General features: G+C 39.1%; 1 protein-coding gene across 4 annotated transcripts in view; it reads left to right on the forward strand.

Moving 5' to 3' along the window:
• znf618 (zinc finger protein 618) overlaps nt 1-6928 on the forward strand; it is a 30973-nt gene extending 24045 nt beyond the window's left edge. For all 4 annotated transcript variants that reach the window (XM_058383572.1, XM_058383571.1, XM_058383575.1 and 1 more), the window contains 2 exons: nt 143-265; nt 2084-6928. In XM_058383572.1, the coding sequence (XP_058239555.1) occupies nt 143-265; nt 2084-3612 (1652 nt within the window). In that variant the 3' untranslated portion in view covers nt 3613-6928. The remainder of the gene's footprint in view (nt 1-142; nt 266-2083) is intronic.
• The last annotated feature ends 10489 nt before the right edge of the window (nt 6929-17417 follow it).

Raw genomic sequence — 17417 nt, forward strand, 5'->3', positions numbered from 1 at the left:
AAAGTGCTGTATGGTTTATTTCACTGTACCAGATAAATCCATGTGTGGGGGGAAAAAGTGATCAGGGGTTAAGAGATGTTCACGCTCAGACCTTTCCATGAAGCTGTGCAATGTGTAACATTCCGTATTTGTGACGTTACAGCGGATAATGAGAATCACACTAAAGAGGACTCGGCTAAAGCGTGCCAAGCCCCCGCACCTTCTCAGGAGCAGACGTGGAAATCGCCTCAACCTGCCCAGAGGAACCACATCCCCTCTTCATACCGTGAGTACAAATCCTCCATCACACCCTCGTCCATGACCCAACAGCATCGGAACCAAAGTTTCTTCAAGTTCCTATGAAGGGGCATAAAATATGCACCTCCATACCTCGAAGTATTAAGTATCTAGGCTTAAAAATCCATGTAAATATTCTGGATAAAAATGACTAAAAATAATGAGTTTAAGATTTCAGTTCATGGACCTTGAGAGAAAATGTGTAACTATTTAATAAGCCCCCAGATTAGGAGGACCATTTTAATGACGTTAGGTTTTAAGCTAATTACGTCCATCCAGTTTGAGTACGCTTGGCCAAACATACAGGTCTTATTAATCCCAGGAGTCATGTTTCCATGATATCAGATCGGATTGAATTCTTAAAATTTGTTTTTGATTGTTTTTCCTCCCCAATTCAATTCAATTAGAAAACTACATCCTATCAACTAAGCTATGGGTAAGCCCAGAACTAACTCTGCTGCCAAAAATTGTTCAGGCTGAAGTTTTATTGGAGTCCAGAGAGCTTCATCTGTTCTGAAATGTGTGTTATTTCACTCTATTCAGTCCTACTAGCTGTTGAGGAAATAAATGCTGGTTGATATTTTCAAGATCAAACCATGGCTTTTTCATAAAAGAGGAAAATGATTACTGAATATCAAAACTAGTTCTGAAAATAGCTTAGCTTTCCAGTGTAGAGCTTCCAAACCACTATATAAAAGCTCTGCCGCACCACAGTGCATAGCCCCTACTTGTTTCTCTAGTGTCTTGGATGATTTAGCACCATTTTCCGCTGATTGAGCATGCTGAATTGGCGTCATAGGCTAGCCAATTTTTGTAGAAGAGAAAGAGAAACGAGCAAAACAAGCAGAACAGAAATGGAAACAAGCCAAGCAAGCAGAAGACGCTCAAACAGGAACTGGTGTTGTATCTTATCTTTCAACTGTTCAACATTTCTGAGATTTCTTTTATCCAGAATTAACACAGAGGTCCTTGTGGCAGGAAAATGGAAACTTTTTTCATTTGTTCAGTTGTTCATCTACAGGACATGCTTTATCCTGGTCAGGTGTGTGGGGTTTGGAGCCTGTTTACACTCAAATAATGGGTGTGGATTGGGAATATCAGTCCATCCTAGGGTATAATGGTTACCTAGATCATTGTGGTAGTTTAGCATAGCCAGGTTTTTTGGATTTGGAAGGAAACTGGAGAACCTGAAGTAAACCCACATGGAGACTGGGAGAGCAGGCAGTAACCGGAGTTTGTAGCTTTGAGGAATAAGAACTGATTATCACGGTACCATGACGATGCACAGAAACTAGAAACAAATCGTAAACAAATTTGCAGTATTTCACCTTAGTTAGTGGCATCTATAGGGTTTGTAGTCCTAAAAGCCAGCTACTCACATTCTCAGAGTAATAGCATTACAGGGTTTGGAGTTTTACCATCTGGTACAGATAATAAACAGCATAAAACACTATCTTTTTCTTACTGTGTGAGTTTCAACAGCACCTGGCAAGTGCGTTATCGCTTTCTCATTTCCTGAAAGCTGGAAATAATACCATAATACTCCAGACAGTTATAAACTGATCTAAACTCGTGTGTTGGGGCATGAAATGTGTGTTAGGACATGACACGCAATCCTTTGCTGAAAAGACTGTGTATTTAGGAATGAGAGCCAAATCAAAATGGAAAGGATCAGATATCGTTGAGGGCTTTGCATAAACTGTTTACTTTCCCCTTCACTGGGAAAAATATATATTGGGCTTGTCATACACCTTGATCTATCCAAACAGAGCCTTCTTTTGAATTTACTTTTCTTCTTTTATTGCAGAGAACAGATTGCTTCCGGAGAAGGAGCGGCAGCAGGTGGCTGAGCGCTTGTTGCGCATGATGTGTAACGATTTGGGTCTGCTTGGCGTACTTAGCAGCAAGGACTTCCTCAAGCTAGCCCAAACTCTAGTGGACACAGGCTCCCGCCATGGCGCTTATTCCATCCGCGATGCCCTCGGAGACATGAGCACTTTAGCCATGAAGCAGCTTCCCCGCATGTACAACCAGGTGAAAGTAAAAGTGACCTGTGCTCTCGGATCCAACTCCTCCTTAGGCATTGCTGTGACCTGCCATTCACAGACTGTTGGGTCAGATTCCTGCTATGTGCTAACAGCATATCAAGTAGAGGGGGTCCGGCTTCGACGTTACGTGCTGGGAATTAAAGAGGCTTCTATAAGAGAGGGTCCGGAGCACGTTCATCACTGGGTCCAGAACGTCCTTTCTGAGTTCGTCATGTCAGAAATTCGCACAGTCTACGTCACAGAGCCTCGTTTTTCACTGTTACCTAGTTGCGGCAGGTCCAGCCTTAGCTTGCGGTGTGCTGGATGCTCTCTGTCGGCCACTATTCAGGCTGTTCTTGGGCGGCGTAGCCTTCAGGCCCGCGGCCTTCATGAACTTGGAGAACTTCTGGCAACATGCCGCGACATTGCTGGAAGCAGTAGCTTTAATCGAGACAGCAAGGCCACAGATGAGTCTCTGCCGCCACCTTGCTGGGATTTGACTGCTGAGGCATTGCTCAAGGTCCATGAGAACTTCGAGGCCATATGTGAAGTGTATGGCCGCTGCAAAAGCACAGCACCACTTCTACAAGGCCTCAATAAGCACCTTCTCAGCACACTAGCCTCCCTGCTAGCACCTTTGCGTCAGGCAGCACAAGAGCTGGGGGGTGATCGCTGGCCCACCCTTCAGCAGGTTCTGCCTTCATACCTTCGTCTGGAGAAGCTCTTTACCTCTAAGGCTGGTGAGGCGGGTGCTGGCAGTAAACTCTGCCACTACTTCTTGGAAGCACTTAAGGAAAACTTCAAGGTGGAGCGAATCCACCAAGTGGCCATGATCTTGGACCCACAGCTCAAGCTCAGACCAGTCCCCGGATACCAGCACGAGGAGATTATCTCCAGGGTGTGCGACATGGCTGCCACCATGAAGGAACCAGCTAGCGGAGGCCCCTCTGGGATCTCAGGAGATGACCGGGACAACGACGGGCCAGCTCCCAAACGAGGGCGCATGGATTGCGGGATAGAAAGGCCATCTTGCGCTGCTGAAGACCCACAAGTTCGGAAGGAACTGTTCCAGTACTTGGGTGAACCGCTTTTCCAAGCCACAGGGGATCTTTTCCAGTACTGGAGCTCGGTCATGGACAGATATCCCAAGTTGTCCCGGTTGGCTTTGTGGCTCCTGGCAGTGCCCGCCATGGGTATCCGCAGCGAATGCATCAGCATCTGTGAGCAGACCTTCGCTTTAAAGAGGAAGCGAGAGGTCACAGCTGAGGAAATGAACAAACTTGTCTTCCTCAAGTGCAATTTTGCCTGAGGTAGAGCACGGCCACCAGCCAGCACTACTGACTCTTTGTGAAAAAAGATACACTAAAGTATTTAGTATCTAGAAGCTGGTCTAGGTTTACTTTGTAGCTTCTTTACGTCATCGGTTAGAACTCCTTATTCCGGAGCGACAACCTACTTCTGGATCAACGTCTATGAACGGCGTGCAGTTAAGGAGTTCTTTCTGTGGACGACTGCTGTGGAGCAATATGTTATCGAGCAGATATCACCTACACACACCTCAAACCTCAACTTTCTACTGCCCTTGGTAACCTAGCAGCGAAAATAGATAAAGCCCTAAAACGTGGATAGAAACTTTTGTTGTCGATGCTTGAATCATCTAAACCAAAACATGGACACACTGTATGCGTCATCTTTTTGTTGTTTTTTTTTCTTCTTTCAGTTAATTTTTGTTTTTCCCAGTTAGACTGCTAGACTGTTTGTCCCTCTTATCCTTCACTTTTCCTGCCTGAATTGTCCATTTTTTCCCCCTCCTGCGCTGCCAAAAGATCAATAACCTACTTTGCTTTTCTTGCTGTACAAATGACCTCTTAGTTATCAGGTCTTGAAAATGATTTCAGGTAACCTACGTGCATTTCTTATTTCAGTGTTTCTAAATGAGAGTTCTTCACTGGGTGCTCACTTCCACTTGTTTGACTAATAATCCGGTGTTTTTAATATATGCTTCTTTAAAAATCCGTATTTTTAACGGTCCGTACCGATAGAAGACGCCACGTATTGCACAGTTTGAATCTACATATGCATGAGGAATCAAATATTCAAATTTTATTCTAAATGCATCCGTCTCGTCGCAGTAGCTGAGTTTAACCCCCTTCCGAGCACAGCAGGGTCTAACCTATAGAGCTTCAACCTGCTCTGAAGATCATATACAGGAATTCATCATCACAATCTTCTACATGATCGTAATTATCTTGGCTGCGAGACTGTGTTGATGGACACAGAATAGAATAACAGCTCATAAGCAGATGTACCATGTAATCATTTTTGCAGCATTGGCCCAGGCGGCTCTGACTTGTAAATGAGCCTTCTGCACAATTCCAGAAGGGTTTATCTCGTACCAAATTTCCTTCCTGATTTTGGACAGTCCAGATGGAGTCAAGGAGCATACACGATCCAAATAACAAAAGTCTAGCTTGCAACCATCGGAAACTACATTCATATATAGAGAAAATTCTAGTATCCTACAGGGTTATTTGTGTTTTTCCCATTGGTTTTGTATAAAACCTTACAACCTAGGATCCAAAGTACAACCATTTTGGAAAACTAACCACTCCCCATCCAAAAAACTGTTAAATAACCAATAGCATTAAAGGTTGGACCCTTAAGCAAGACCTTCAACTCTGAAACTACTGTACTGGATACTGCTTTAGGTAAAAAACACTACATTTTAAAACTTTTCTTGAACTCTTATCCTGATTTTGTGTGGTGGTCTGGAAAACACTGCATAATTCTGATATTTTTACTATATATATATATATATATATATATATATATATATATATATATATATATATATATATATATATATAATATAATATAAAAAATAATTTTTTTGGGGGGGGGGGGTAAACACATTTTTTCTGTTCTGCATGTAAACTTTGAATACCACCAAAAGTACTAAAATTAGCTTTTAAAGATTTCATTCCAACTCGAAGCGTTACGGTTATTTTTAACAGCTGGCATCAGATTTCAGTCGGAATTGTCGAGATTATGTCGGTGTTTCTTCAGCATGTATCCATCTAAAGACTCCTTCAACGTGTAAAATTCACTGTGTACGGAAATCGCATTTAGCTAGCCAGGTTTTAGACATTTTCAGGCAGACTGACTGTTTTTTACCAGCATGTTTGATAAACATCTTCTTTATGGACAGACACAAAGGCATGGTTAGAAAGTAGACTAACTAAAATAAAATAAAAAGTCGTTTCGGTTAAAAAAACAAACAAAACAAAAAAGATTTCAAAACATGAAATCCGGCTGCTTGAGCGGTTTTCCCAGGCCGCCATGTGAATCCAAACAAAACTGGCACCTTTGCAGTCCCAATATGGCTGACACTAGTGTTTAAACATCTTTATAGTTTTTAGTTCCTTATCGAGATTTCGAATTCTAAAAGGAACTTCTTGACTGTGTTATGGTATCAGTGTTGGTGTCGATCAATGCTCTCACGCTTCTTTAGGGATAGATTTCTTTGCCATTTATAAAGTTTTAGGAATCTGCATTCTGGGATGTCCATTGTGTTATTCAAGTAAAAAAAAAAAAAAACGCCAAACAGATGGAACAAAAGAATTTGTTTCAGTTCAGTATGAATAGAGGGCAGCTGTATTAGTTCTGGGTGCAGCCGCCATATTTTTAAACTTTAATTGTTCTGTCTTTTAATGCACTGGATTTCTAAAAACCAAATGGAAAATAGTGTTATGATTTTTTTTTTTTTTTTTTTTTTTTGAGTGATTATTCAAGGACTGAATCGGAGAGCTTATTAGAAAACAAACCCTTTCCAGCTGTTTTGTCATGGCGAGGCTTGTTCATTTCTCTGTTTCGTAAACTCCAGTTACGTATTGTTCTGAAGATGTCCGGACGTCATGGATGTTTCTTTTCTGTTCGTTGCTTCGACAAAGTTTCTCAGAGATGTTTGAGCTTGAGTTGAGTTAAGCTGGATGTTGTTTAATCGTGTCGTTCTTTTTTTTTTACTTTCTTTATTTTAATAACAAAATGACCACAAGAGGGTGCCGTTAAGCTCCTGCTCTTGGTAGGAGTGGCCAAGCTCCTTACCTCTTTTTGTATACACAACTTTGATAACAGAGTTCAGAAACCAGACTTCAGAAACCGGTACTGTTTTAATTTTCTGTTTTTATGTATCCAGGGGTGAACGTAATGGTTCAGACTGCCAAGGAAGTATCAGATTGTTCTCATCAGCATCCTCACGTTTTGCAATATTTAAATACAAACAAATGTACTTTTATTTTAGGGACCCGTGTTTTTTTTGTTGTTGTTTGTTTTGGGTTATTTTTTTTCCTTTTCCTTTCTGCTAAGTGCGAAAAGAAAAACCAACGGTCGCTTTTTAGTTCTTTACATTTTTTATTTTAGTAGTTTTTCTTTTTATGACTGTGTATGACTCGTTTGAACAGTAGGTCTAATTTATACTTTTTTAGCAGCACTATTTTTATATCTATATATATGGTTAATGATAGAACTTTAACTCATTACTGATTCTCAGTAGTACACCAAGCGCTGTGCAGCATCCTCAGAATCTATCATGTACTGTGTGAAAATAAAACGTACTGAAACAGGAAGTTTGGCTCGGTTTCTTTTTGTGTCTTTGTTGTGTCCTTATCCCGGATATTTTATAATGAGTGTGAGTGTGTGTGGTTGTGTTTCAATTTCATATGCAATTACAATGATTAAATAATCAGTTAATTATTGATGTAGATCAGGATTATTAATAAATCAGAAATAATTCTATAAACGAATTCCATATTATACTACTTTACTAAAATATTAAATAAACAAAAATATTTCTGTAAGCAATAACCACAATATTCCTTCTCCGTTGTTATCAGACCTCTGCATTGAGAAGTTATTATACCGCAGCACTTCTGGATTCTGATTGGTCCGTATCTGTTGATTTATTTTGATCTAACAACATACTCAGGTGATAAAAGTAACTCCAGGTAGAACACTACCCTGTTGATGATTATTTTCCTATAAATACACACCTCATTTCTGTATAAACCCAATAATTTGATGAAACGCAATATTCAGCTGGTATATTGTAGCTTTATTGTAAAAAAAAAAAAAATGAATGTAAAGCAACTTTTATGAATTAAATAATCGTATGGCATCGGTAATACCAGAAAAATAAATTTTATTATAAGAGTTATGTATTTGAATTTGTTTTTATTTTAATTAATATCAATTTATTTTATTTTATTTTGGAAGGTTCTTTGTAAAACTATTTTATTGTTTCCAATTCCATGCTGGTATTTATGTATATTTGCTTATATATTTATTTAAAGCAGTAACCTGGTCATTTCACCACTGTTGCCAGATCAGATTCTTTGTTCGACGGGGTTCTTTATTGTTGTTTTGTTGTTTCAGGGCCTCATTGTAAGATTGTCATCTGGTTCCTGACCAAAAGTTGTTGCTGTGACCAAAACAATGCAGTAAATCCCCTCTGTTGTATAATATGTGGTTGAATTGGTTTCAGTGTCATTGCTAGGTCACTTTTTTGTTGCGAAACATCTGCCAAATAAACAGCTAAATAACACGCCTGGTCGGGTCGTGTAATAGAGAACTGCATTACGAGGCACTCGTTGTTATTGCTGTGAAACGGACACTAGGAGGCAGCACAGGACAGACTTTTACTGTCTGTTACAGTAGGTGGACCTCTGGGAGAACCCTGAAAGGTTCTGTGTAGGAGATTACAAAAGTACCATCGACAAGGAGAATATATAATATAAACTATTTGATATAAACATATCTTTATTTTTTATTCAAACATCGTGTCAATCAGTCATGTGTGAATTCTCTTGAAACGCATTCAGTTTGTTCATGAAGTAAACAAATTGAACTCCAAATGAAATGTAATTCCTGTTCTCCTCCTAAATTTGACTATTTTCCTCTAACCGCATGCCCTGAAGTGATTTATTCCTCAGCAGTTTGGCCATTTTTTTTATTAATTAAAGAATGATGCATTTCTCCATTTACAGCTACATTTAACGAACGTCCTTGAAACAATGATGTCCCTGTTCTGGTCACATGGAGCAGCTTTTAAGGTGGGCATGTTACAGGAAAAATACATAAAACTACCTGAAGAGGTAAAGACAGTGAAGACTCTTTCACTTTTTAAAAAAAATTAAAGTTAGATACAAACCATCCAAGTCTTTGTCGGTTGTTCCAACAGAAACAGCCGATTAATCAATACCTCAGTCTGACCAATCAGAATCGAGAATTCTGTTGCGTCAAAACCTTTGTTAGATCCCTCAGCTGATGTTGTTGTTGCATTCCGTCTTGTTTCATCTTTTTTACTGCGATCCCTGCACGATGACATCATGACTGCGAGAAGCAGCCAAAATCCTCTCAGCGTGATCTCTTTAACACACTGAGAGAGAGAGAGAGAGAGAGAGAGAGAAGTCGCCGCTGTCCAACCACCTTCATGCAGCTCCCGAGCTCCCAAGCAGGAGCGCTGTGAAAGTTATCTCAATTATTCCCTCATCGCAGGTCGGAGAGGAAATGATTTTGTCAAAGATCGGAGAGTTTATGACCACATGGAATAACGTCGGAATGTAATCCACATTGCGACGTCCTTGGGTTTGGCCCGCGGTTTGTGGAGACAGTGTTGGTCTGGAGTTATTGGTTCATAAATAACTTATCAATTATGTTTATGTAATAATTCACAAGCCCATCACCGAGGCTGTAAATCAGGAGCCGGGCGTCTGCGTTTGTAATGAATGCGTCGTAAAAGGCTATTTATGACATACTAATGAAGCTCGCTTAAGGAAGTAAGAAAGCTGATGTTAATTAAAGCTTTTTGATTTACAGTGTGGTTTGATTTTTGCAGCCATTATGCCTACTCAGTTTAAGAGAGGAAGTGTGTGTGTGTGTGTAAGAGAGAGAAAGAGAAAGACTCACTCTGGATAAAAACATTTTATGTTTCTGGCCCCTGGATCATTTTTGGTGATTTGCCATGTGGTATAACGTTTCTGTCTCCGGTGCATTCAAGACAATTAATCTTTTTTTAAAATTTTATTTCTTCAATCACAAGCTTTTCATCTTTCTTTACACCACAATGTTGTTAAATTCCTAAAGCAGAAGCGATGAATTATCTCTGAGATCAGACAGTATTTCGAGGTCTTATTCAAATTCGCAGCATCCGTCGTTTCCATAGCAACCGCTCATTCATGGGCACCAGGATGATGGTCGCTCCATACTACTGTGATTATTTTTTTTCCTTATATAATAAATTAAGATGCTTGTTAAAGCTTTATGTTAGAAAATGTTCATTTTTATGTGACATTTATGGAGGGAGTCTCCAGTATCAGAGGAATTTACACAATTTCTCTTTATAAGGGTGATGTGTTGGTGGTACAGGTTGTTAAATTAAAGGAATAATCCAACATCCCTTTCAGCCTATTCTCTAGGCACTGTATCAGTAAAGTAGATCAGGATTCAACAGGTTTCTGTATACAGAATATCTGTTTAAATATCACATACTGGAGATCCAAGGGCAGTTGTTGATTTCTATCAATTATGTATGTTTTGAATATATATGTGAGAGTATGATGCAAATTAAAAAAAGGAATAGAAAGACAAGACTGAAACAATAGAATAAAAAGAAGTCCCAGATACTTATTTGAATGAAATATTAGTAGCATAAAGGTGGTCATGTGGACCAGGAAGCACCATGGTACCAAACCCGAGACTTCCCGGAGTGGGTGGTGTGAGTTTGATTGCACTGGAACTGTGAACATGAACACAACTCGTACGCCGGCTTTACTTTTCAGGAAGTAACCTGCGTGTTTATTTTATCCAATGACATCATCATCATCATCATCATCACATTTACATTTCTGGCATTTGGAAGAAGCCCTTATCCAGAGCGACTTACAATTTATCTCATTTTTTTTACGCAACTGAGCATTTGAGGGTTAAGGGCCTTGCTCAGGGGCCCAGCGGTGGCAGCTTGGAGGACCTGGGATTGAAACACACAACCTTCTGATCAGTAGTCCAACACTTTAACCACTAAGCTACCGCATCCCCTACCAGAAGACACAGAAGAAGTGAGACACCTTCCTTACTGTGAACAGTATAATAACACCAAAACAATAAAAAAAAAACAAAAAACAAATATGGAGAATCATGGAGTTCTCATTATGCAAAAAGGTTGTGATGAAAGAAAAGGCACCATTGGTCTGATGCTAGGCACCAGGAACCATCGCACTTGGATTCGGACGTTTCACTGCAAACGTACACGGTGTGAACACCAGAATCGACTTTTGATGTGAATTAAATGCTTTGTATCTCTTTCATAGTGTGAGCTGGTCATCTGAAGGTTGTGGATTCAAGTCCCAAGCCTTTCAAGAGCTGGTATATTCTGTACTGTTTATAAATCTCTGAAAAACATTGCCTAGTAAACGAGTAAATGCAGATTGTCAAGCGTGAATGATGGAGAAAAAAAGCATGCCGTGTTTTCATCAGCTAACGCTGTTCGTAAAGTCTAATTATTCTGCCGCTCTAGACCTCATTAGTCTGATGCAAATGAATGATTTCCACCCATGCTAGTTCTATGAACATAGGTTTGATGGCACAGTGGGTGCAAAAGTAAGCGTCTGATGATTACATTTACATTTATTAAATGTGCCACTTTTATTAAAAGAGACTTCCAACTGAGGCGGAAATCCAATCCGAGGAGCTGCCGGCGAGACGAGTTAACACCGAGTGACCAAAAACAAGAAGCGGAGTAGTGTGTTGTGTGTTGATATAATTAACAATTATGTAGAGTTTTTCTGTAGAAATGTACTCCAAAGAGCATGTTGTAGGATACGACCGCATGCTTCTGACCCTCTCACCTAACACTGATGCGTGTCGCCGGCCGTGAGTCGCAAAAATTGCATATGCAGACTGAATGATGTGTAATTGGACTTAACTGAGTTTTATTGCTTGAAACATGTGATGTCTGGCTCTTTTTATTGGCCTCTTTCTCACACTCACACATCATATCCAGCCTTAATTCAAACGAAGCTCTAATTTCAGCCCCACGCTCTCTGCCTTCGGCTGAAAGACGCGCGTAATTTGCGACGTAGCTCATTTGCGTGAATTCCTATTCCGCATAGACAGTGGAGCAGACTGGAGTGAAGCGAGCGGTTAAATTGTCAGCACATGCTAGGCTTCAGTCACGGATCCGGTGTCTCAGGCGTGCTAACTTGTCAGCAAGTCTTTGTTTTTATGGAGGCACGTCATCGTGACAGTACTCGACATGAGTCGACTAATGAGACCACTAATCACCTCCATATGGACACGCCAAGAATCAGTTAAAACCTGCGTTAAACTTGTCTATTGTGGTGCTAATTGCTGTCTTTATTGCTGAGTTCCGTGTTCGGCGTTGTAACGCTATTATAATTATATAATATAACAAAATAACGTCTGGGATGAACTGAAAGGTCAGAGTCTGTTTCTGAGAATTGTTTTATTTCATCAGTTTTCGGAAACAGCATGTGATCGGCAACGTAAACACACCTGACGTGGAACCGTGAAACTACAGCGTGTATTAATCACAAGCAAGCGATTAGTGTTTATTTAAATGTAACACACTGATTTATTTTTATTTTTAGTGGAATTGTGTCAACGTTTTGATCTTGAGACTTTTTTAGGGACTTATCCAAAATTGGGGGTTCATCTTAATAATTGTCTGTCTGTCCCTGTGACATGTCTCGGTTCGTATCTGTTGACTTGAGACCTGGATCTTGATCATGACTCTAGACTTTTTTGCTTTTACTTCTGACTTGACTTGGTTCTTGTTTCTCTTTACTTGAGATCTGAAAAGTCATTTGTATGCCTTTACTTTGGGACCGGTCTCTTTTTGGGGATTTGTCTATCTTGGGACATGTTCTTTAGCTGGCACAGGACTTTGGACATGTCTGTCTTTACTTTGGACTTGTTTGGGGACTTTGTCTGTCTTTCTTCTTGATTCATGGGAATTGGCTGTTTTCTGATCAAACTTGCCTCTTGCGACATATCTTGGTTCTTGTCTGTCTATTTTTGTGACTTGTAATGAGACTCGTCTGTCTTTAGTTTAGTGGATTAGTTTTAGTTTCGTTTGGTGGAACTTGTTTGTGCTTACTTGGAACTTGTCTCAGGACATGTCTCTGTCCTTTACTTGGGACATGTCCTAGGATGGGTCTCTGTCCTTTACTTGGGATGTGTCTCAGGACATGTCTCTGTCCTTTACTTGGGACATGTCCCATGACGTGTATCTGTCCTTACTTTGAATGTGTCTCAGGATGTGTCTCTGTCCTTTACTTGGAACATGTCTCAGGATGTGTCTCTGTCCTTTTCTTGGGACATGTCTCAGGATCTGTCCTTACTTGGGATGTATCTCAGGATGTATCTCTGTCCTTAGTTGGGATGTGTCTCAGGACAGGTCTCTGTCCTTTACTTGAGATGTGTCTCAGGACATGTCCTTACTTGGGACATGTCCCAGGATGTGTCTCTGTCCTCACCTAAAAGTGTCTTAGAATGTGTCTCAGAACTTGTATTTCTTTACTTAGGACTTTTCTCTGGACTTGTCTGTCTTTCTTCTTGGTACACGGCAATTGTCTGTCTTCTGATCAAACTTGCCGCTTGCAACATCTCTTGGTTCTTGTCTATCTATTTTTGGGACATATAATTGGACTCATCTGTCTTTAGTTGGAATTTGTCTCAGGAATCTGTATTTGTCTTAAGACTTGGGCTGCGTCTCTTTTCTTGTAACTCGTCTTTCATTACTTGAGACCTGTCTCAGGACATATATCTGTCCTAAACTTTGAACATGTCTCAGGATGTGTCTTTGTCGTAAACTTCAGACATGTCTCAGAACGTGTCTCTGTCCTAAACTTGTTTGAATGTTTCTGTCTAACATCTAACAAATGTTTCTGTCATTACTGGGGACTGTCTTGGGATTTATCTGTCCTTACTTGTGACTTGTCTCTGTACGTGTCTGTCTTTAACAGCGGCTTGTCTGGAGACTCGTCTCTCCTCACATGGGACTCGTCTTTAGTTCTTGTCTGTCTTTAATTGTGACTTGTCTGGAGACCCGTCTGTCTTTACTTTGGACTTGTCTCGGGAATTTTCTGTCTTTATGTGGTATTTGCCGCAGGACCTTTCTGTTTTTACTTGGGACTCGTCTCAGGACTTTTAATAGTCAGCCCCTGTTATTTTACTTTTATTTTTTATAACTAAAACTAATTATATAGCTTAAATATATTCTTAGTAGTAAGAATCTAAAGACTTTAGACTCAGAGCAAACCTACAGAAGCACATGTTGAACAGCAAAACATCTTGGTAAATTGGCCACATTTGGTGCGAAGGGGAAAAATGTTAATTTTCTTCAAACCATTCCTATAAAGGGCACATTGTAGTAAAGCGAAATATCCAGGATCTCCAGACTGTTACACGCGGCTCTCAAGCGAAGCCTGATTTTCACAGGGATTATCCTTCTAGCGTCACTTCATGGGATGATCTATGATCCCAGAGTCAAAGAGCGTAAAACACATAACAAGGACATATATAATCCATTAATCCATCAAGTTAATCTGTCACTCTGGAGCAGATGAAATGTAAAAGCCGTCATGGTTTTTGAAGAAGATTCTCTGTGGGAAAAAGACCCCGAAAGAATGAGAGGGAAAAAAAGAAGAAAGGAAGAAAAACAAGACCACATGGTAAATGTGTAAACAGGGAAGATGTTGACACACAGTGGTGCTGTTGAACATATACGCTTAAGCCGTGGTCGCTGTAGATGAGTGACAGACGGCGTGACCACACACAGCATTCCTCGCATGTTCAACGCTGTTCAGGCCAACAGGCAATGAGCAAATGTTGAAAAAGCAAACACGAAGAATGACCATTAGAGCTCGAGAAAATATAATCTCAACCATTTACCAACAATCACGCTTGGGTGGAAATCACTCTGATAATTACAACATACGTTTAGGATGAAGAAGTACAGAGGAAGAAGAAGTCATTTTCTTTCATTTGAACAAAAACAAATCCGATATCTGTTGCACCGGTTAGCATTTTAGCTGAAAACTAGCTTGATTTCCGCTTCTTTGGTTGTCACCATACATCATCAAACAACTTGTCGAGATTTATTTCCTGTTTATTTCTTTTTTCCTATTATTTCCTGTTTATTTTTTTCCCTTTTATTTCCTGTTTATTTCTTTTTCCTGTTATTTCCTGTTTATTTCTTTTTCCTTTAATTTCCTGTTTATTCCTTTTTTCTTCAATTTCCGATTTATTTCGGTTTTTTCCCTTTTATTTCCTGTTTATATCTTTTTTTCCTATTATTTCCTGTTTATTTCTTTTTCCTTTATTCCTTGTTTATTTTTTTCCTTTTATTTCCTGCTTACTTCTTTTTCCTTTTATTTCCTGTTAATTACTTTGTTCTTTTTATGTCCTATTTATTTCTTTTTTCCTTTTATTTTAAGCAAACAGAGTCATGATTAATTGTTTAGACTTTATATCAGAAGATTTAATTTTTTTTTATTTTAATTTAAGAATTAATTTATCTTTTTATACTGATTGAAAATATCTGATCAGTCCATTTCCATTCGTCCAGCTGACTGGTGAAAAGAGTTAACAGTGCAAGTCTGGTATCCATAAGCTTCTCTTTCTTTTTTAAGAACATTAGCTTTAAGGTGTTTTGCAATGTTTGTAGTTGACTGATTTTATGTTTCGGGTCGTTTTTGGCTGAAGTGCTACTTTAAGATTTAATAAGGTTTTAGTAAAAGGTGATAAATAATGTGATGTATATAGATCTGTTCAGAAGTTTCTCAGATTCTTTCAGAATTGTTGAAAAACCAAAGATTTTAGTCAAAAGTACTGTATGATTTTTAAACGGAGAGAAAATTTAACTCAGGATATTACATCGAATCAAGATCGACTTTTCTTATTTTCAGCGTTGGACCTCAGTGTGTTTTACAATATGGGAAATAAAATTTAAATATAAATAAATAAAGGAAAACTTGTACATTTATAACAACCCATCTGCTGAAGTACCCCAAACTGTTGTCTGGCCCTGACAGGAAATTTAACACCGACGCCCACCGCAGAGCGCAATTTGGCATCAAGAAACAGCTTCATCAGCGCTGGTGTAATTACACCATTAGAGATGTAAAGACCAAAATTTATCAAGCACAGTTTGGCTTCTGACCAACTGCATACTTGCTCTCCGGGTCTTTCCAGTTTGAAGATATGGTTCGGTGAAAATTTTAATTTGTGAAATAAATTTCCGCTCCGTCTGAGCGTCGTCAAGCCAAGATGTTTAGTGTCTGAGGTCTGCTTAATCATATTTTACTCCAGAGTTATGTATGAGGCTAATGCTAATGGATGTCTGCTCCATCTAGAAGATGCTGGGTTCCATTTTAAATCCGGTTCCTTCTCAGGAGTTCCTTACGGTATCATCTGAATCTTTTTCTTTCTACGTTGTAATAAATAGCTGTGTTGTTATTTACAAGGCTTCCAGTTATTCTGTTTGTTTAGCTCCCCACTTCTCTCTGGGAGAACTTGTAAATATTTTTGCAGAACCTCGAACGACTTATGTTTCCCCAGATTCATGTAGAACCCATTTAGGAGGGTAAATACCCTCCAATGAACCCTTAAAGAACCTTTAAGAACCCTATTTCTGACAAGAAAGGTCTTAAAGTTCTTATGTGGTTCTTTGACAGGGTGTACGGTTCTAGGTAGAACATTTAGCATCCACTGAAAGTTTCCGTGACACAAAAGGTTCTTTCCAATGGAAAAAATATTCTTTAGATTCTTGAGAAGACTCTTCATGGCATCAAGAAAAAAGTGGATTCTTTTAAGAACTATTTACTGAAAGGTTCTATAGAGAACTTTTTTTTTAAAAAAAAGACCAGTTTTGACCAAGTTCATAAATTCTACTTCAAACCCTTTCTAATATGTAAACACTTTGTTTTTGTTTGGTTTTACACAGAATCTTGAAGAGTTGCTCCTGAGGAACAACCGAAGAGCCCTTAAAGAGCTACTTAAATCATTCTACAAACCATTAAGAACCATTTAATATTTAACATTAACCATTTTACAGTGTACCTCATACCAAAAGCTAAATGTTAAACTCCTGACAGGTTCGAGAAATAGAGAGGAAAATAATTTCTTATAATTTGGAGATTTTCTGCACACGTACCTCGTTTATTATAATGAAGGAAGAGTTTCTTCGAGGGTTCTTCAAGGGTTCACTGGATAATTAATCATTCTTAGCTTTCAAACAAAGAGCTTGTACTTGGTGTCTTTCTTCCTGCTACCAGGAAAGAACTTCTAAATATCTCGCTGATGCACTAAGAAGAACATAATGATCCATCATTTGGCACTTGTAATGCACTCTTATGTAATTAATACATACTGCACATTCTAATCACCTGAAAGGTTCTGAATATTAATGAGAACATAATGACCAAGTGTTTTGTTTTACAAGTTGGAATTTTCGACTTGGGTCAATAAACTGATAAAGACGAGATTTTGGATTTACTGTAGGTGCAAACTGGTGGATGTTTGTTTGTAATGCCACTGATGCTTTGGATGTTTTCATTTCCAGACATTAAACAGAATCTTAACTTAACTAGATTAGCCTACAGCTTTATGATTCTTATTGGCCCCAGTGTACAAGATCATCTCAGTAAGAATTCTGTCATCTATCACAGACTCTTAAAAACAAAGGTATCAGACCCGAAGGGATTTCACAGTGATGCAGTAGAACCACAGTGGCTGTGGTATCATAGTGGTTAAGGTGCTGGACTACTTGTCAATAGGTTGTGAATTTGAATCCCAGCTCCAGCAAGTTGCCACTGCTGGGCCCTTGAGCAAGGCCCTTAACCTTCAATTGCTCAGTTGTAAAAAAAAAAATAATAATAATAATGAGGTGAAATGTGAGTTGCTCTGGATAAGGGCATCTACTGTACAAAAATGTAGAAGAACCATTTTTGGTTCCCCAAAGAACCTTTCAATAAATGATTCTTAAAATAACTCCTTTTTGTCTTGGTGCCCTGAAAACCACACAGTTTTTCCACCACA

The sequence above is a fragment of the Hemibagrus wyckioides genome, linkage group LG28 (assembly GCF_019097595.1).
Source record: "Hemibagrus wyckioides isolate EC202008001 linkage group LG28, SWU_Hwy_1.0, whole genome shotgun sequence".
NCBI lineage: Eukaryota > Metazoa > Chordata > Actinopteri > Siluriformes > Bagridae > Hemibagrus > Hemibagrus wyckioides.